The 21061-nt window shown below is 51.8% G+C and overlaps 1 protein-coding gene across 4 annotated transcripts in view; it reads right to left on the bottom strand.

Annotated features, from left to right (window-relative positions):
• plekhg4 (pleckstrin homology domain containing, family G (with RhoGef domain) member 4) overlaps positions 1–21061 on the bottom strand; it is a 49288-nt gene that overhangs the window by 23420 nt on the left and 4807 nt on the right. For all 4 annotated transcript variants that reach the window (XM_084681588.1, XM_084681590.1, XM_084681589.1 and 1 more), the window contains 9 exons: positions 20919–21042; positions 20716–20809; positions 17542–17628; positions 16833–16949; positions 16545–16643; positions 13570–13718; positions 7445–7583; positions 6873–6995; positions 5873–6064 (listed from right to left, as the gene is read on the bottom strand). In XM_084681588.1, the coding sequence (XP_084537714.1) occupies positions 5873–6064; positions 6873–6995; positions 7445–7583; positions 13570–13718; positions 16545–16643; positions 16833–16949; positions 17542–17628; positions 20716–20809; positions 20919–21042 (1124 nt within the window). The remainder of the gene's footprint in view (positions 1–5872; positions 6065–6872; positions 6996–7444; positions 7584–13569; positions 13719–16544; positions 16644–16832; positions 16950–17541; positions 17629–20715; positions 20810–20918; positions 21043–21061) is intronic.

Raw genomic sequence — 21061 nt, 5'->3', positions numbered from 1 at the left:
ATCAGCACGCAGGCTGGAGTGTGTGTCTGTCCACAAAGGGGCTCCTGCGTGCTGGACTGAATGCTCAGAGTGCCTCCTGGGTGTGTGGGTGTGTGTGTGTGTCTGTGTGTAGGAGAGAGTGTGTTGGGGTGTCTAGTATGATTCCATCTCTGCATGGTTGCTGACCGCAATTCTGCTAGTAACCATTGAGATGGTAATTTCCCCTGATAGTTGGCTAAGGAGGAGGAGGAAGTGTGTGTGTGTGTGAAGTCCGTGGGGGTCTTGGGACTGTGTGTGTGTGTCTTTTCCCCGGGTTCCTTAGAGACATGGTGGGGGTATGGATGTCCCCTGATCAATACTGGACGCGCTCACAGCCTGTCACACCCCTCATATCAATATAGCCGTCTGTCCTCTGTCACAACGCTGAACAACACACCCCACCTGGCCTCTGGCAAGGTGCCATGCAGGGGGGGCACTAGGACAGCCAGGGACACTTACGCTTTGAGCGAGTATCGTTTACATTGTTAATGTGACAGATATGAGTAAAGCCGGGCCAGTTTACGTCTACTAAGTGGTCCCCCAGACTGGAGTCCAAAAGGAGTTTTAAAAGGACTGAAAGCACTGGCCGGGGTCCACTGTATTGGGAGTGTTTGAGTGTGTTCGTGTTAGGGCACATAGTGAGTAAACGTTTGGGGCCTGTAGCTGGCGTTGTGTCTGACCCGGAGACCGTCGAGAGAGGCAGACTGGAACCAGGTCTGAAGACAGAGAGTCTCAAGGCCTTCGCTAACGTCCGTGAGAGGGAGTGCAGTCTAAACCTCGCATCTAATCTGGGATTTAGAACATCAACGACAGTACTATGCTTGCTCACTCACTCACAGTGGCGATATCTACGAGCTAGCTTTACCTGTCTGTGAGAACTTGTGGTGTGTGTGTGCAACTGTGAAAAAAAGGGTCTTAGCCTCAGTCCCTGGCACCGCAGGGGGGCGTCGTATTGGTTAAATTCTTAAGTGCTGGCTTAGTGCTGCTTAGCGATCATTAATAAGGAGCTCTGCAGGAGAACGGGACATCGACCCAGGTGTCGTTCGCCCTCTGTTTGTCAACGTACAGGAACGCAGGACGCGACCAGAGCCAAACAGAGCCCCCGCCCCCCTCCCCCGAGGCCCCGCCCCCTCTGGAACCCAAACACACCGTCTCTGCCAGTGCTGCCTTTCTACTTCATTCAGAGGAGGATTATGGAGAGTCGGGTACAAACTTAAAGGAAACCCAAGGCCCTTTTGATGTTTACCACACTGGGGGGGGGGGGGGGTTTGTGTTAAGGGGTATTTTGCCTGGCATAGTGTTCCAACGTGGTGTGAATTTAAACAATGTAGGGATTAACTAACTCCTTCCCCTACTACCCCTACCTCCAAAAAAAAAAAAAAAAAACATTTTATTGAACAAAAAGTGTTTTATCGACACTAGTCACAAAAAGAACCTTGTAATCCCCTAAAGTGATGATGTGACCCCAGTGCGTGAATAATACATAATTCAAATGATATTTGTGGGGAGGGGGGGCTATCACCCCAAATAAACGCCACAAATATTCAGAAAACAGTTTCCAGGCCAGTTCAGAGCATAGAAGAGTATGCGAGGTGTCCAGTAATCCGTGACTGAGCAGTTCAGACAGCAGGTTCAGCAGACCACACCGGATCATATCAGAAGGGTTCCTGGCACGATTCCTTCTGTCCGTATGAAGGGGCTGGGCCCTCATGCTGACCCACCCCCGTGTGCCCCTCTACAGTACGGACCATCTGGAGCTTTGAGCTAAGGAGGTCAGTCACTGTCCGTGCCCCCGTGGACGGGGGGCTGGGTTTAGTGAAGCCCCCAGGGCCCCTACCTAAAATCACCCAGCCCCCCCCCCCCCCCCCACCATGCCCCCCGGCCCCCCCTCATATCACAGTACCGTCAATAGGAGCTCACATACAGCTAAGCGCCGTGACCACAAGCATCTCAAGGAGTCCCCTCACCCCCAGGGCCCTGGGCCTCAATGCAAACTGTCACTTTACTCTTATTGATTTCTGATGGGCTCTGCGTGCAGGGATGATGGGCCGGGGGTGTTTGCACAGCCAGCCAGCCACACGTCAATATCTCCATTTGTCACCAAATCTGTGTCAGTCCGGCCCTGCGAGAGGACCCTGTGTGTTGGGCACGATAGCAGCCAGCTACACAAAGGCTGCAGGACGGTCAGACTACCTCAGCCCCGAGAGAGGATCTCCCTCTTTGTCCTCTTCTCAAACCGGACCACCCTTTGTGGACACTTCGTCCTCGGGCCAGGGCAGGGCTCCTGCTCATGGGTCATTGGGACGCTTGCTGTGTGACGTGGGGGGGGGGGGGGTACGTGCCTGCGTTTGCGAGCTTACCTCAGCCTCTCCATGATGAACCCTGCTGGAAATAGGAGCACAGCTCTGCTGCTTACCCAACTCTGCTAACTCTGGCCCAGGCTAATTTGGGCCGGGGCAGTGCGGGTGTGTCAACAGTGATATAAAGAGAAACTGGAGGCCTCAACCACCATCCTTGTTACTGCCTCACTCTCTCTCCCTCGCCACAGCCTGCACGCACACACAGCCTGCACACACACACACTGCACACACACACACACTGCACACACACTGCACGCACACTGCACGCAAGCACACACACTGCACGCACACACACTTAAACTAAAAGATAGAACTAGTCAGACACACACAGACGCACAAACTCAGACATACACGCACACTAACCAAAGCCAGACAGGACACGGACAGCAAAGCAATCTCTCAACCAAAGGCAAACATGTCATCTGGGCCCTCTCCAAGCTGTGCAAACTTCCCAGAAAATACTCCAGAGTACCAGACAGTCTACACACACATCAAACACATCAATCTCATCTCAACAGATGATTTACTACACTCGATATGTTACACTTAGCCTGACCATTAAAGCTATAGTGTGTAGCCGTGTTGCTAAATTCAACGTAGCTACGCTTAACAGGAGACCGGCATCCACAGCACGCTGTAAACGGAACATCTTAACAAACCTTTAATCCACACAAGAACCCCCGTAGCTCTTGGTGTGGGCCCAACAAGATGAACTGGACACTTGGTTATTACTTCTGGAGGGTGATTAGCGCATTAGCATGCTAAACCCATCCCTATTAGCCAGCGCACATTAGCCTAGCGGCACAAACAAACAATACAACGTTGTCATGACAAACACCCCGCCCCCCTCCCCCTCGGAATCATCAAGCACTGAATCCACAGCAATAAGGACCTGTGGCATTCCATTCCGTACCGAGCTAAATAGGGGGGCCAATTGGATTGTATTATGAGTGAAAGGATCTAAATGACAATAGGACGTGCCTGTTTTAGCTAGTTAGCTTCATGCTGGTGGATTCTGTGTCATCCATCTCTGCCCTTGGATTACCAGGGAGGGGCTGGGGGGGGGGGGGGGTCATTATGCAGACAGATGGCAAGAGATCCCTGAGTCCCCACAGGCTCTCCCTCTCTGATTTTGGGGTGTGGGTGGGGGGCGGAGGGGCGGAGGGATGGGAGTGGTATGATTATGCAAATTGACCAAATCTGATAGTGGTCAGATCAGTAGGGGAGGGAAGACAGCTGTCGAGTGGTCGTGGTGTGTGTGTGTGTGAGTGTGTGTGTGTGTGTGTGTGTGAGTGAGTGTGAGTCTGCGTGTGAACATGTGGCAGCATGTCTCTGTGTGAGTGTGTGCATGTGAGAGCATGTCTCTGTGTGTGTGTGTGTGTGCATGTGAGAGCATGTCTCTGTCTGTGTGAGTGTGTGTGTGCATGCGAGAGCATGTCTCTGTGTGTGTGTGTGTGTACATGTGGCAGCATGTCTGTGTGTGTGTGTGTGTGTGTGTGTGTGCGTGCGAGAGCACACGTGTGTGTGTGCTGGGGTTTGGCAGCGAGACAGGCCGTCGGTGGACCGGAGGTTGAGAGACAGGGAGACTGCAGCTGTGGACCACATCAAGGGGTCAAGTCGTTTGGTTAGAAACCTCCCTGGGAGAGGAGGAACACCTACCACAGGAAGCGCTGTAACAATACTGCAGACCATGTGACCACACGGCCTCAGAGCAGACCATGTGACCACACGGCCTCAGAGCAGACCATGTGACCACACGGCTTCAGAGCAGACCATGTGACCACACGGCCTCAGAGCAGACCATGTGACCCAGAAGAGTGCTGATCCGCTGCAGTACCGCACACACACAAGAAACCCTAACCTAATCGCTTTTTGTGTCTTATAACGGAACTGACTTAGAAAAAAAGGGACAGGGGGACAAAGGGGATCTTATGGAATTGTCTTGGCGATGGTTCCTTAGTACTGGGCTCTGTGCTTCCTTCCACTGCAATGTACGGGGTTTCCCATAGCTCAGCCCAGGGGCTCTGGTTTGGCAGAGGGATTCTGAGTTCAAAGTCTTAAACTCTGCATCAGATATCTGAGCTACACAGACAGTCAACCGGAACCCGAGCCAGGTTAATTAGTTCAGGTGTCCCCCAGCCAGATAGACCTGGTGGGTTAACGTTGGCTGGGGGAGTTAGCCTGCAGGAATGCTAATGCTATTCGCCTGAAGGAAGGTTCCGGAGCAGCCTTTCTTAGGGTCCTTACATACAGCACACTGCAGCGGCTGACAGAACAGAAAGAGTTCTTCAATAAGACAAGGCAGTCACTGGCGTTGTGGTGACCTCACATGCACACACGCACAGTACACACACACACACACAGTACACACACGCACAGTACACACACACACACACAGTACACACACACACAGTACACACACAGTACACACACACACAGTACACACACACACACACACACACACACGCACACACAGTACACACACCATCCTTCTCAAGACTCCGCCCTTCCTCTCCTGGTACAACAATCCGTCTTTGAGCTGTGTGAGCAAATCTGGAGTGACTTTATTATTTCAAAGACGATTTCACAGAAGCAGCTTAGAGAGTATCTGCTGACAAATACAGACGCTTCAGATTGTGACTGAGAGCAAGTCGAGAAGATTTCCAGCGATTATGTTTTCTCAGATTGACTTAAGCGATAATCTGAACAACAACTAAACATCCTAACTCGAATCAAATCTTGCGATTCCAAGAGGAGAGGCACAGGTGGGTGAGATGGATGTCAATCAAACCAGGGAGGACAAAGCAAGTTTGCTGTGTGTGTGTGTGTGTGTACTGTGCATGGGTGTGTGCTGTGTGTGTACTGAAAGTGTGTGTGTACTGTATGTGTGTGTTAGCCTGTGCCGAGAGGGCACCCATTGTCAGGCCTGGGATATGAAGTCACGCCACGCTGACACAGTGCCCTCTGACACACACACGCACGCACGCACACACACACACTCACACAGGGACCAAATAATCCTGTAACTGTATAGGACAAGACACAACACAAAGTAATGAATAAATATAATTTCCCAGTTCAACAGGTTGACAGTTGGCCTGACCTTTGAAGAAAAGAAACCCACACTTGTCTCAACCTGTCCTGATGAGGATGTTAGTGTGAGGAGAGGATCCAGGTTAGAGGAAGAGGCAGGTTAGTCTGGTTCCACTCTTGCACGTGAGCCTCTTAAGGCTAAAACACTCCTGTTCTGAGCTCATACTTAATTCTGACACTCAGCACCCTGGGAACACGGGCTAGCTCGAGGAAATGTGACGCGAAACCAGAAGGATCATTCTTCCAAGTCTTGAGACTGATAACCCTGCTATCACTGTCAACAGACCATTACCTCACACCTCTAACTTCCCCACCATGTCGCTCAAAATGCTCAGATGCTTCCAAAAAAGCGAGAAACTGTCAAGAAAAGCCAAAAAAACCAATCTAAGACGACCTCCTACCTTGTCGAAGAACTCGTAGAGGCGCACGGTCTTGTCGATGTTGTCGCGCGTGTCTTCCACCCGCTGGGAGAAGTCGTGCAGGTGCACCCAGAAGGAGCGCACCTTGACCTCGTACACCTGCAGCTCGGCCGACGACACGTCCTCCCAGCGCTCCAGACGCTTCAGCAGAGCCTCTCCACCCTTACAGTGCTCCTGCAGGGGGGGGGAGGAAAGAGGGAGGGAGGGAGGATGGTGGGAGGATGGAGGGGAGGATGGTGGGGGGATGGAGGGGAGGATGGTGGGAGGATGGAGGGAGGATGGTGGGAGGATGGAGGGAGGATGGAGGGAGGATGGAGGGGAGGATGGAGGGAGGAAGGAGGGAGGATGGATGGGAGGAAAGAGGGAGGGGGGAGGATGGTGGGAGGATGGAGGGAGGATGGAGGGAGGATGGAGGGGAGGATGGAGGGAGGATGGAGGGAGGATGGAGGGGAGGATGGAGGGGAGGATGGAGGGGGGGATGGAGGGAGGATGGTGGGGGGATGGAGGGAGGATGTGGTGGGGAGAATGGTGAGGAGAGGGCAGGGGAGGATGGAGGGGCAGAGATGAGGAGTTAGGCTCATCATACAGGAAAAGCTACCGTCACATGCCTGTGTTTAGGGCAGCGGCTACGCTAACAGCTGCTAACAAGGTGAGCAAACACGTCGTGTTTTAAGAACACAGAGGAGAGAGGGGGGGGGAGGATGTCCACGCTGTAAATGTGCAGGTCAAGGGGAAGTCTTACCCACTAAAGAGACGGACCAGGGACATTCATTAACCCAAATGAGCTGTGCTAAAACTGCTGAACGGTGGAGGTCCATGCTAGGTTTACGAGGTTGTTGTGTTGTTGCCCCCCCGTTCTGTTCACACTCAGGCTGCTGTAAAGAGGTTGACGGGGTGTCTGCTGACAGACTATGTGTGTGAGGGCATGTGAGAGGTGTGTGTAAGGTGTGCGTGAGGTGTGTGTGAGGGCGGAGAAACGTACATATGCAGCAGAGTAGAAGTCTTTGAAGAGCTTCTGTTTGCTGCGCAGCTCCTCCAGAGAGTCCTCCAGCTCCCCCAGCGTCCTCAGACGACTCTCCCCCACCTCCTCGATCCAGTCACTGACCTGCACACACACACACACGCACACACAGGCACGCACACACACACACACATACACACACACCGGAGAAACACACACACGTGCATGAGTGTACAGTCCTTGTCTGACAGGATCCATTAATCAGCAGACCTTTCCCCTCCGTAAACAATGTCCACTAATGTCCCCCACACGCCAGCTACACGCCAGTTACACACCAGCTACACTCCAGCTACACTCCAGATACACTCCAGCCACACAGCCCAGAAGCACAATGTATTCATTTAGCAGACAGATTATTCAAAGAGATGTACAAGGGGGGATTTGAACCTGTGACAGCGCTTCTAGCCTCTGATTTCCTACTGCACTAACATGCACTTTGACATCTTGTCTCTATGGATAAAAGCGTCTGGTTAAGAAATCCTATTTAATACTGTAAATGTTAACATTTCACGTGGTGGTGAAACTCTCCTCACCTGTTTGAAGCCCTGCTCCAGGCTCTTGAACTCCATGACAAACTCCAGCTCCTGGGTGCACCTGTTGGACAGCATCACCAGCGCGTGCACCAGCTCATCCACCTGCTCGTACAGCCTCCCCACCGAACGCACTGCATCTCTGGAGGGAAACAGAAGCCGCTCTTCAGAACCCTCACACACGCTCGACACTCCCTCGCACGCACACTCAACGCGCCCAGACAGGCTCCAGCTGAACGGCCGGCGTTCTTCAGTCAAGAGCAACGATCGTTCGTCCTCGGTCCGAGAGCCCCGGCGTCAGTTTGAGTACGCGCGGCCGTGAGTCGGGGGTTTGTTTGTGTCAGATGAGCGAGGGACAGGTTGAGCCTGGTCTTGTGTAAGTCTTCTCCCACAGAGCTGTGAGTACTCCAGCCTGGTATGTGCTTGTGGCAGTCTGAGTCAGCGTGCTGTGAGGTCATTACTGACACGGGGTGCGGAAGCTGGCTGGCATCTCATTGGATGACGAGACTCTCAGAGGGTGTGTCAAGTTACCTGGGGGGGATGGGGGAGGGCTGTGATTGGAGGTGTTGGTTTGAGTGACAGGGGCGACACGCCTGTGTTTTATCTTATAAGCCTGCTTTTGACTTTACGGTGTGTACAGACTTAACCAAAACTGTAAACAGTGAGTGTCTGTTCTGTGTGTACGAAACTTATCTGGTCAGATCTTATCTTCAGTCACCAAGTGTCTCTGGGTGCACATAGTTACAAAACACTGAGTGTACTGCCATATCTCTCCATGTCTCCATGTGTGTGTGTGTGTGTGAGTGTGTGAGTGAGTGAGAGAGACAGAGAGAGAGTGTGTGTGTGTGTGTGTGTGAGAGTGTGTGTGGGTGTGTCTGTGTGTGTGTGTGTAAGAGAGTGTGTGTGTAAGAGAGTGTGTGTGTAAGAGAGTGTCTCTCTGTGTGTGTGTGTGTGTGTGTGTGTGTGTAAGAGAGTGTGTGTGTAAGAGAGTGTGTGTGTAAGAGAGTGTGTCTGTGTGTGTGTGTGTGTGTGTGAGTGTGTGTGTGTGCGTGTAAGAGAGTGTGTGTGTAAGAGAGTGTCTGTGTGTGTGTGTGTGTGTGTGTGAGAGTGTGCGTGTAAGAGAGTGTGTGAGAGTGTGTGTAAGAGAGTGTGTGTAAGAGAGTGTGTGTGTGTGTAAGAGAGTGTGTGTGTGTGTGTGGGTGTGTGTAAGAGTGTGTGTGTGTAAGAGTGTGTGTGTGTAAGAGAGAGTGTGTGTGTGTGTGTGTGTAAGAGAGTGTGTGTGTGTGTGGGTGTGTGTAAGAGTGTGTGTGTGTAAGAGTGTGTGTGTGTAAGAGAGAGTGTGTGTAAGAGAGAGTGTGTGTGTGGGCATCTCCTCCTCCCCATGTGTTCTTCTCCAGTGGTGGAAGCACTAGCTGCGGGCGCTAGCACAAGACAATGACTGGGCACATTGTGGAGGAAGCCTGGATTTGATGACTGCAGGATGACTTCATGGCTGTGGGTGGCTTTGTGCTACTCTAAACCCCATTGTCCTCCCCCCCTACATTCAGACTCTGTTTCCCCAAAGACTCCCAACTGACACGTCCCGATTGTTAGAGGTCTGCATGCCCTTTTGATAACCCATTCAAAGTATTTCATGAGTTCTTTTTTTCTCTTTGAGTCAGAATGGAGAGTTGCATAATTGTTTTTACAGAAGAACTCTTGCATGTCTGGACATTGTGTTGCGGCCAAACTTCCAACTGACAAACCGGTGTCGAGGGACTGATCCTCACGTCAAACACACTGTACGCACTCCTGCCCCCTGCTGACACACACACACACACACACTCCTACGGTATATTAGATTAAACTCTCTCTCACACACAACACCCAAGTCCACAGACACTATAAGATCAACTTCAGAACAATCTTCTTCTTCTCCCCTCCAGTCCTGATTCATGAGGACAAGCTCCAGACACGCTGCAGGACACTCCTGCACTTCGCTCTCATTCAGATCTTCATACGAGCGTTAAGACACTGTGGCGTGCCGGCCCTTGGCAGCAGTGGAAATGTGGGGAGGAGGGAGGGGTGGGGTGGGGTGGGTGCAAGGCAGCACTGGCTCTCTGCAGGGAAGGCAGAGGGCTTCAGCTCTGTTGTCATGCTAATTGTTTTGCTGGGTGCTAGCTGTTGGACTGTCCTGTCAATCAGGGCCTTTGTCTGGGGAGGTGGGGGTGGGGGGAGGGCAGAGGCCAGGGAGAGAGAGTCCTTTGGTCGGGTTCTGCTGCTCCAACTGTCACACGCTGATGTACAGTGGGGACGGGGAGGGGGGGTGAGAGGAAGGAAGGAGAGAAGGAAAGAAGGACCGATTGAAAGCGGGTGGGAGGTTGGGGAGGATGGAGGGAGGGAGGGTGGGAGGGAGAGGGGGAGGGAGGGAGGGTGGGAGGAAAGGTGGGAGGGAGGGAGAGGGGGAGGGAGGATGGGAGGGAGGATGGGTGGGTGGGAGGGAGAGGGGGAGGGAGGGTGGGAGGGTTGGAGGGTGGGAGGGTTGGAGGGAGAGGGAGGGTGGGAGGGAGGGAGGGAAGGAGGGAGGGTGGGAGGGTGGGATGGAGAGGGGGAGAGGCGGAGGGAGGGAGGGAGGGAGGGAGGGAGGGAGGGAAGGAGGGAGGGTGGGAGGGAAGGAGGGAGGGTGGGAGGGAGGGTGGGAGAGGGGGAGAGGGAGAGGGAGGGAGGGAGGGTGGGAGGGAGAGGGGGAGGGTGGGAGAGGGAGGGAGGAAGAGGGGGAGGGAGGGTGGCGGGGGCCGCGGCTGCTGACAGAGCATCCATGCTGGATAAGGAGTCATCGAGCTCCCGGCGTTCCCTCTTGAGAAAGGCTGATCAGAAAGGCTGATCACCGAGGCGATCCAGCTCCACCCCGCTCCATCAGTCCCCCTCACGGAGAACGCTACGCCGGCGCCAGGCCAGGGTCAGGGTCAGGTGCTGAAAACAGGCTGGACGGCGACGGCAGTGAGCGATCCTGGGGAGTACGAGTCTGGGACGTGAACAGAGGTGGACCAGGCTCACAGCTGCTTCAGCCGGGCGCAGAGATGAGAGCGAGGCCGGACGGACGGACGGAAGGACGGAGGGACCTCACCGGTGTCTTTGTTTGAAGGTGACAAGACTGACAAGGAGTGGGTTTGCACAGCTACAGGGAGTGTGGAGTGTGTGGGTTGGGAGGGGGGGGTGCACACAACAGAGTTTTGGGATGACGTGATGTGTGGGCACGTGTGTGTGTGTGTGTGTGTGTGTGTGTGTGTGAGAATACTGGCATTGTGGTCTTAAGTTGCCCACACCCTTTCATAATTAGCCAATTAGTCATATTCCACCCCTAGAACAAACAGAGAGGTGGAATCAAAGGCATTCCAGTGAGGGGGGGGTGGGGTGGAGGAGAGATAGAGGGAGTGAGTGAGTGAGTGAAGAAAGGAGAGAGAGAGAGAGAGAGAGAGAGAGGGGGGAGGGAGGGATGATAAGAGATTGGGAGGAAGAGGGGGCTGATGAAAGGGGAGGGCACCATAACTGGGGTTAACGAACTGTGGAGACCCTGGACAAGCTAGTTTAGATAGAAGGGGGGTCGAGAAAAACAGAGGGAGGAGGGATGGAGAGGAAGAGAGAGGGAGAGGGAGAGAGAGAGAGAGAGAGGGAGAGAGAGAGAGAGAGAGAGACAGAGAGACAGTGAGAGAGAGAGAGAGAGAGAGACAGTGAGAGAGAGAGAAAGAGAGAGAGAGAGAGAGAGAGAGAGAGAGAGAGGGAGAGAGACAGTGAGAGAGAGAGAGAGAGAGAGAGAGAGAGAGAGAGAGGGAGAGAGACAGTGAGAGAGAGAGAGAGAGAGAGAGAGAGAGAGACATACAGAGAGAGAGAGAGAGAGAGAGAGAGAGACAGAGAGAGAGAGACAGAGAGAGAGAGAGAGACAGAGAGAGAGAGAGAGAGAGACAGCGAGAGAGGGAGAGAGAGAGAGAGAGAGAGAGAGAGAGAGAGAGAGACAGAGAGAGATGACCTGAGTGAGGCAGGGCTGGTTTCTATGGTAGGAAGTGAGTCACCCAAGAGCAAAGTAAACGCAGGGCAATGATCTCCGGGGCTCAGCCTGTTAACCCCCGAAGGCTTTGTCATGAATTCAGGAATTTCTGTGTGTGTGTGTGTGTGTGTGTGTGTGTGTGTGTGTGAAAACAGCAGGTGACTAAACGCTGGCAACAGTGAGGCGTTGATATAGGCACAACAACAGAAAACCCACATGATATGTCCTAAGTTAATTTAAGTGTGTGTGTGTGTGTGTGTGTGCGCACATAGACTGACCCTCAGAACCAGACAAAAACTGTGTGTGTGTGTCTTTGGTGATTGGGAACCAACAGATAAAAATGGTGAACTGTTTTTTTGTTGTTGCTGCTTTTGCTCTGAGAACAGGACAAACACAGAGAGAGAGAGAGAGAGAGAGAGAGAGAGAGAGAGAGAGAGAGAGAGAGAGAGAGAGAGAGAGAGAGAGAGAGAGAGAGAGAGAGAGAGAGAGAGAGAGAGAGAGAGAGAGAGAGAGAGAGAGAGAGAGAGAGAGAGAGAGAGAGAGAGAGAGAGAGAGAGAGAGAGAGAGAGAGAGAGAGAGAGAGAGAGAGAGAGAGAGAGAGAGAGAGAGAGAGAGAGAGAGAGAGAGAGAGAGAGAGAGAGAGAGAGAGAGAGAGAGAGAGAGAGAGAGAGAGAGAGAGAGAGAGAGAGAGAGAGAGAGAGAGAGAGAGAGAGAGAGAGAGAGAGAGAGAGAGAGAGAGAGAGAGAGAGAGAGAGAGAGAGAGTGATTTAGATAACGCCTGTGGGAACTAACACAGTTTGGACCAGAGGAGGAGGGAGGGGATTTCACTCAGTCCCGAGACAGTCAAGTAGCTAGCAACTTCTCTGTCCTCCTTTGAGGCAGTCTCAGAAACAAAGCCCTATTCTCTGTTATGTTATAGAAAATTCAGTCCTCCAAAACGTCAATCCTATAACACTACTCTTTTTCCTTTCTTTTCTTCTCCCTCTCCCTCTCCCTCTCCCTCTCCCTCTCCCTCTCCCTCTCCCTCTCCCTCTCCCTCTCCCTCTCTCTCTCTCTCTCTCTCTCTCTCTCTCTCTCTCTCTCTCTCTCTCTCTCTCTCTCTCTCTCTTATCTCTTTATCAGCTTTCACCTCCCGCCCCCAAACAAGAGTTGGTCCTTGAGTTCCTCCCTGTGAGAATGGCGAGAGCGGCACAAAGAAAGCATTGCTCTCCAGAGGCCCACACCCCCCTTTCCCCCGAAATGGAAGTGCCCTCCAGTCAAACGCAGGTAGGGGCAGCGCATTCCCCAGGATTGGGAGGGGTGGTGACGGCTCTGAAGACATGGCTGGCCCGGGGTAAGGAGGACAGGGGAGACGAGAATGCGAGCTGTGTTCGTTCGTGTCGTCATGGAGACGTGGCGAGCCTCGACAAGCCTCCTATTGTGTCATCTGTGTCACCGTCCAACGAGAGAAGGGGCCCTCTCCCCATCGGACAGAGGAAAGGAAAGACGGAGAGGAAGAGAGGAAGGATGGAGAGGTGAGAAAGGTGTCTAGACCCAGCATGGCCACAGGTGACAGCACGTGTCCACCCACAGACCCACAGGGTGAGGGAGCGTTGGGTCTAATGTGTGAAGTGGACACGCATGTCGTATGGACGGGGTCGCGTCAGCAGAGCTCTGAGGCAGAGCAGAGACACCCTAATGCTAGGCTAATGGAGGAGGAGGACAGAGAAGCTAGCTCGCTAACTCCAGCCAGCGATGATAAGGCTTGTTCTTCTTGGCTTGGTCAGAGGAAAAACATTCTTGTCTCCCCACACCCCTACCCCTTGCTACACACACACACACACAGTCTCCTCTGTAACTGTCTCTCTCTTTCTCTTCCTGGGTCTACTATGGGACAGAACTCTTCAGTTGGCAGGTACAAGCAGACAAACACTCAGGGCTCTGGTGCTGCATGATCACTGGTCTGAGTGCATCCAGACTGGGATCTTCAGGCCCGTTTATTGGAGCTAGACACTTAAACAAGGGTGGAGGTGTGTGTGTGTGTATGCATGGATACATGTGTGTGGTGTGTGTGTGTGTGTGTGTGTGTGTGTGTGTGTGTGTGTGGTGTGTGTGTGTACAGTACCTGTAGTCCTCAGTGAGGCTGACGCTGGTCTCCTCCTTGCGGAGGCGGGACAAGGCAGCTCCGCCCTCTAGCTGCAGCCTGACCAATCGGCTGTCCTCTAGGACGCTACGCATCAGAGCCCTGTACTTCTCCAGCAACACCTGGGCCTCCTGAGAGAGAGAGGGAGAGAGAGAGAGAGAGAGAGAGAGAGAGAGAGAGAGAGAGAGAGAGAGAGAGAGAGAGAGAGAGAGAGAGAGAAAGAGAGAGCGAGAGAGAGAGAGAGAGAAAGAGAGAGAGAGAAATGGGGAGAGAGAGAGAGAAATGGGGAGAGAGAGAGAGAGAGAGAGAGAGAGAGAGAGAGAGAGATGCAGCGAGACAGAATTAGACAAAGATTTGGGAGACAGAGAGAGGCAGTGATAATGAGTTGACCAATTTAAACACACTACACAATATTAAAAACATTTTACCTGCTCTAAATGTCAGCTGAATATAGATACGCCTATTTGAACTCGATCCAGCAAATTCTCCATGGGTTCTTTCAACACACACTGCTTCAATCAGACCAATTAGAATCCCTCCATCAACTGACTGGTCGACAACTGGACTGATTCTCTAAGGACGCCTCGAAGCAGACAGGCGCTTATTACAGTCTCTGGCAACGCCTGGCTATACACACACACACACACACACACACACACACACACACACACGCACACACACAGTGTGGGAAGCCCTGCAGGACAGTGTTACTGTGGTAACGAGCCACAGGATGAAAACACTCTGTTTCCTGCTGACTCATGTTAGATATCAGATGTGGAAATAGACCCTGTCGGGGAATATACAAGTAACCTGACCTGATGGTGGTGTTTAATTGAGTCTTTTTTTGATGTAATCATATATTTATCGTACTCTTTTTGTCTATGAATACATAAAGTAAACATCAAAGACGATGATGAACTGCGTACATGAATATGTCATCACTCGGGAATAACATAAACATGCTTTGTGATGAGAATGGAGATGATTGGTATAATTACTACATTACTCAAGTCTCGCTGGTGGAGTGAGGAAAAGGCAGAGAGAGAGTGTGTGTGTGTGTGCAAGTATGTGTATGTGTGTTTGTGGTAACCAGAAAAATGCCTAGAATGTTGAAAGAAGAAGGAAAGAGGGGGAGATGCGGGGGGGTGGGGGGGCAGCTAGAACGAGGGGTTAACGCAGGTGAAAGAGAGAGAAAGAGAGGAGATGACAGAGAAGCACTTGGAGGAAGCGGAGGAGAGGGGAGAGAGGAGTGACTGATCTGTGAAGAGATGGAGGAGTCGTCCTGACAAGCCCAGACCAGCCCTGTGTGTGGGCAGTGTGAGAGAACTGGGATTGGCTCAGGTCTGTTCCCAACAATCATCTGTTACACACAAGAACACCCAACGTGGTAACAGGGGGGGTTGCCTAGAGACCTTCTCCTGGGGGTTTCTAGCCTCAATTAAACACACACACACAATCAGGACTACACACACACACACACACACACACACACACACACACACACACACACACACACACACACACACACACACACACACACACACAATCGCAAGGGGCCTGGTCCTCATGGGTCAGAGTGACTTCACAGAGTGTTGCTAGGAAACCCAGACACACACTGACCTGAGACCAGCCTTGATACCCCCACCAACCCAATTACAAAGAGGAGGGAGAGGGAGAGGGAAGGAGAGAGAGACTGGGATAAACAGAGTTGGAGAGGGAGAGAGAGATAGAGAGAGAGACAGAGAGAGAGACAGAGAGAGAGACAGAGAGAGAGACAGAGAGAGAGAGAGAGAGAGAGAGAGAGAGAGAGACAGAGAGAGAGACAGAGAGAGAGACAGAGAGAGAGAGAGAGAGAGAGACAGAGAGAGAGACAGAGAGAGAGACAGAGAGAGAGACAGAGAGAGAGAGAGAGAGAGAGAGAGAGATAGAGAGAGAGACAGAGAGAGAGAGAGAGAGAGAGAGAGAGAGAGAGAGAGAGAGAGAGAGAGGGGAAAGGTTTGACAGAAACGAGGCCCAGACGTGGAGAACGAGAGAGACGACCTCAGAGGTAGCCAAGCCGACTCAGAGGTAGCCAAGCCGACCGAATCCCAAATAAAACATTCCGCGAGATCCTCTCCAGACGATGTTTTGAAGAGAGCCCACACTGCTCTCTGGACGGCGGTAATGGAGACCAATAGGCCAGTAGCGAGCTGCAGGGGACTCTGGGTAAATATAGCTCTGGCGCAGGTGACTGGATAGCAAGGGGCGCTGAGCTGAGGCCAGAGAAAGTGCTTTTGCAGCTGGCCGGGTTAGACGCGTGTGGCCTTTAGCCTAGTTCAATATCAAACTAAATCTGACACGCGGACAATAACAAACGGTGACACGGCAAATCTGAACCAAATCAACTTCCCACCTGGCTGATGTGTAGTTAGACTGAGTATGGGGTTGTGATGAGTTAGGTGGTCGTGCACGGTGAGCTAGGTTGCTATGGTCAGGATCCCCTGTGGTGTTCTGGGATATCACGACAGGCCAGCAGCCAGGCCAGGTTCATATGCTGTACTGTAGCTCTGCAGGCAACTGGCGGCTGTCTCAGAGGACTTATACATACTGTAGATACCTGCTCTCTCCCTCTCTCTCTCTCTCTCTCTCTCTCTCTCTCTCTCTCTCTCTCTCTCTCTCTCTCTCCCTCTCTCTCTCCCTCTCTCCTTCTCTCTCTCTCTCTCTCTCTCTCTCTCTCTCTTTCTCTCTCGGTCTCTCCCTTCCTCCCTCACTCTCACTCAGTCTCTTTCTCTTGCTCCGTCTCACTTATATAACTCCCTCCGCCTCCATCTAAATCTCTCTGACAGTAACACTGTCTCCGTTTCCTTCTCTCTCAGTCCCTCTCACCCCCCCCCCCCCAACTCTGTTCCCCCCTCTCTCTCCTACAGGTGCAGTGTGTGGGGAGTTACAGGTCTGAGCCCAGGTGTGTGTGTGTGTACCTCTGCGCTGTGAGGCAGTGGGGTGGACTCCAGAGTAGTGATGGTGCCCTGGAGAAGGCTGATCGCATCCTCACAGTGACTCGTCAGCTGGGCCACTCTCTGATAGAGGGGACACACACACACACACATCAACACAAAAACTGTCATGGGAAAAACCCCAGACAACAGAGATAACCATATCAACAACAAACACGTGATGCGTTTTTTCACTGATCTTCATTGTAGTCTTTCACAACATAGGTGTAGACACAATGGTGCTCGGAATGAACTACAAACATAGCGTCTCACCGTGCGGAAGCAGATCCAGTGGCCGTGGCAGAAGGGGAAGGTGCCGTCAAACTCGGTGGGCAGCTGGGAGGCCTCCACGTGCTTGTGGAGGGACTTGAGAGAGGTCAGGACCTCCATCTACATGGAGATAGGGAGGGAGGGAGGGAGGGAGGGAGGGAGGGAGGGAGGGAGGGAGGGAGGGAGGGAGGGAGGGAGGGAGGGAGGGAGGGAGGGAGGGAGGGAGGGAGGGAGGGAGGGAGGGAGGGAGGGAGGGAGGGAGGGAGGGAGATAGGGAGGGAGGGAGGGAGGGAGATAGGGAGGGAGGGAGGGAGATAGGGAGGGAGGGAGATAGGGAGGGAGGGAGATAGGGAGGGAGATAGGGAGGGAGGGAGATAGGGAGGGAGATAGAGAGATGTGATTAAAAAGACAACAGTGATATCAGAACAACCACTTTATGGCCAACTGCTGCGTCTGAGTAGCTACTGTGTGTGTACGTGTGTGTGTGTGTGACATCACATCCTTGTGATGAGGATTTGTTTGAGCTGAGTGTCCTAGGTAGCCTGAGCCATAATGGGAACACACACACACTTCAGAGCTAAGTGCATTACACCACTCTCTATCTATCCAATGCTTTTATAGTGAGTGCAGAGCTATAATAAAGTTCTTCTTCATCCACACTTGTCTAAAAGGCTAATGCAGTTTGTGTGTGTGTGTGTGTGTGTGTGTTTACCTGTATGGTGGAGGGCTTCTCCATGCGAAGGCCCAAGTCTCTGTCAGCCAGTAGCAGCACAGTGTGAATACAGCCTGGCATGGCATCCTTGAGACACACACACACACACCCATACAAATAAATACACAGAGAAGGAGGAGAGAGAGATCAATGAAGCTGTCTGAACTGAAATATAATACAATGTCTCAAATCTACCACTTCTGACAGCTGCTTGAAAAAGCAAGCACAGTCTCTGTTGTGGCTTGGAGAAATATCAACTGTGCAGAATGAAGCTTTACATAATCCATACTGACAGTCTAACAACAGGGCTGAAAAACACCATATTCAGCCTGACAAAATCCCCCAAAACAAAGACAAAGTCCTGCTTGTAAAGTCTGGTCACAATGGAAATATGATGCTGTTGAAACAGAAAGGTTATATAGGGATATAAAATCACACGACACTAGAGCTTGTTAACACAAACACACTTGTGTTGAGGCAGCAGTTGGTAAATTTTAAAAGCGGTGCACGGTCACACACACACACACACACACACACACACACACACACACACACACACACACACACACACACACACACACACAGTATCTTGCAGTGTTTCTTTGTCACCCTTACATTCTCAACAGCAGTGAAAAGTTGCTGTTAAAATAAACTAATTTTCTTAAAAACACATAATCTCCACCGTTGAACGTTATTGGCCGTTCTGTACTTGTGGACAGCTCGAGAGAATTCATGGATGTTGCTAAGACTGTGTCACCTTTCCTTGTCTTCCCAGGATCTGGAGAGCACACACACACACATTCATCTTGGAGGTTGATGAATGGCGAGGGTGATAAATGTGCCGTTTGCTCCAAGCAAACACCTGGATCATGATTAACCTGGCCTGAATGAGACTCCCCCACACACAGGCTGACACACGCTTCCTGATGAGCCTGTGTCCTTGTGTGAAACAGCACAGCACGTTCCAACACAGTGACCGGCATCGCAGGGCTGCGTGTCACTGTGTCACTACCCTCGCTTGGACGGAAACCACAGTCTGCTGAGGAGGACACTGAGGACAGGAAACTACAAAAAATCATTCTAAAGACTCTACTAAACAGAAGTCAACATTGCACATGCCAACCTCCAAATAAAACGAGTTGTCCGTCAACAAGACAGCTTACACTGACCCATGTCTGACTAACTCAGGGAGGAACAAGACTGGTGTAGGAGCCGGCCCTGGTACAGAGGTTCGTCTGGGGGTAGGATGGTAATACAGCTGGAGGTTGTATAAAATCCTCGTTGAATTGAGTCTAAATCCTTCGTCTGAGGTGAACAAACCCAGCCAGACCGAGCAGCCCCAGCAGGTTGAGTCAGGGAGGACAGAAGCAATCAGAGAGGACGGCCATTTTGTTTGTGTTAATTTGCCTGTACATACATGTTCAGTGTGGTCTTTCAGAAACAAAGCATTTTTCTTGATCTTGATGAAAACATTCTAGGAGAGCAGATTATGAGTAGTGGACTGTCAGGACTGATTGTAGAACATGAATGTGAGCCAGCAGAACATACACCATGTTGACTGCTGACGTCTGCCTTTCAACCAAACCTGACAGGAGATCAAATGATTCTCACTGCTGGAGAGAGATAGAGAAAGAGAGGGATAGAGAGAAATAGAGGGATAGAAAGAGAGAGGGATAGAGAGAGAGAGAGAGAGAGAGAGAGAGAGAGAGTGTGAGTGAGTGAGTGAGTGAGTGAGTGAGTGAGTGAGTGAGTGAGTGAGTGAGAGAGAGAGAGAGAGAGAGAGAGAGAGAGAGAGAGAGAGAGAGAGAGAGAGAGAGAGAGAGAGAGAGAGAGAGAGAGAGAGAGAGAGAGAGAGAGAGAGAGAGAGAGAGAGAGAGAGAGAGAGAGAGAGAGAGAGAGAGAGAGAGAGAGAGAGAGAGAGAGAGAGAGAGAGAGAGAGAGAGATAAAAGGATACATTTGTCTGGGGGATCATCAAACGGCATTATTGTTGCCTGATCAATTAGTGGACAAAGACTGTGGCAGGGTAAGCCCTTCAAATGATGAGCTTAGAGTGTGTGTGTGGTGGGGGTGAAGTGTCAGCCCCCAAAGACACAGTAATAAGATGATGCTATCTGGAACCATTGTGTGGGAGGGTTTGGGGGGAGGGTATTCCCTATGGGACCCGGGGGCCACAGTTGACAGGGGGGGGGGGGCATCATTAAAAGGGGGACCTCTAAGACACCTTCTCCTGTCATTGTTAGCGTTGACCCAGAATGGAAGGAAGGGCACGCGTGTGTTCTAGAACGCTCACAACAGAACACTCCGTCTCCCCCAAGAGGCTGAGGAGTTTGCACCAGAAGTTCTAGAACAAACCTAATTGGCATCTTAAGTCATCGAGACATTCTGTCTTTCATAAAGGGGAATGGGAAATGGTAGCTTGTTAGCTAGAAAGGCTAAACTTCCACATTTCTTATTGTTTTGTTGGGGTCTGCTGTGGCGGAGTCACATGATCGTAGCTGCCTCCGTCTCTAGAGGAGGGGACGTGACTAGTTTCCCTCACAAAGGATCTGTCGTCGGGCCGGAGCGTCAGGCAGACGAGCGTTAACTGGGACACAGAGAAGTTAGGAGGCCGGCCTGATTACAAACAGGCCTCCGTTTGTCTCTTATTATCTTGGCCACAGAAGCTGGCCCCAATCTCTTTCTCTCCCCCTCTCTCCCTCTTTCTATTAACCTCCCTCCTTTTTCTCCTGGCTACCCCCTCCACTAACCCCACCACGCCTCGCCTGCTCCCAATCAGGACTTTTAATTGGAGAAGCCAAGACGGGCCCGACGGGCCTCCGTACCCCAGAACATGGGACCAGAGCTGGCTGCCTGGCCGTGGAAGAGAGACGGCTTTACTACATTTGGCAGTTCTGAATGTCATCCCTCTTGGGCTTGAAAACTTGATCCTCACAGACGATAGAGGCCAGCCAGCAGTCTATGATATCCACATGCACGTGTTGACATACGTGTGTGTGTGATGGTGTACTATGGCTCTATAGTAGCCAAATAGACTGAGCCAAGTTGATCTAAGCCGAGAGAAGTTGCATGTTCCAGTGCATGGCTGTTTCTCGAGGTTCACATCCGGCTGTCCAAACGAACCGGCTGTCAACAAAGACTAAAAGGTTTTAGTGGGTTAAGACAGGTGATCTCACCTGTAAGATGTTGAAGGCTTTGAAGAGAGCAGGAACTGGGGAGCACCTGCGGGCATCCACCAGAACCGTCAACCCCAGGGACCGCACTTCCTTCCTGTCAGAAACAGGATGTGAAGTCACATTCAGTAACCAGCCATCACAAGGGAAGTATTGACAGGTTTAACCAACAGCAGGGTGAATCTGGTTAGGGGAGGCGGGCCTACCTGAGTGTGGTGCAGAAGTAGACCAGGATTCGAACCAGCTCGCCGCTGTTACAGTTGGGGTTCAACCACACGGTGTTCCTGGTTGTCACGGTCACCAGGGCTCGACCGCCTTTGTCTCTCGTACCTTTGAGAGTAGAGGTAAA

Source organism: Hypomesus nipponensis, chromosome 19, assembly GCF_054491055.1.
Source record: "Hypomesus nipponensis isolate SF chromosome 19, ASM5449105v1, whole genome shotgun sequence".
Lineage (NCBI taxonomy): Eukaryota > Metazoa > Chordata > Actinopteri > Osmeriformes > Osmeridae > Hypomesus > Hypomesus nipponensis.
The sequence above is the reverse complement of the archived record's forward strand: the minus strand, read 5'-3'. Positions and strand labels throughout refer to the sequence as shown.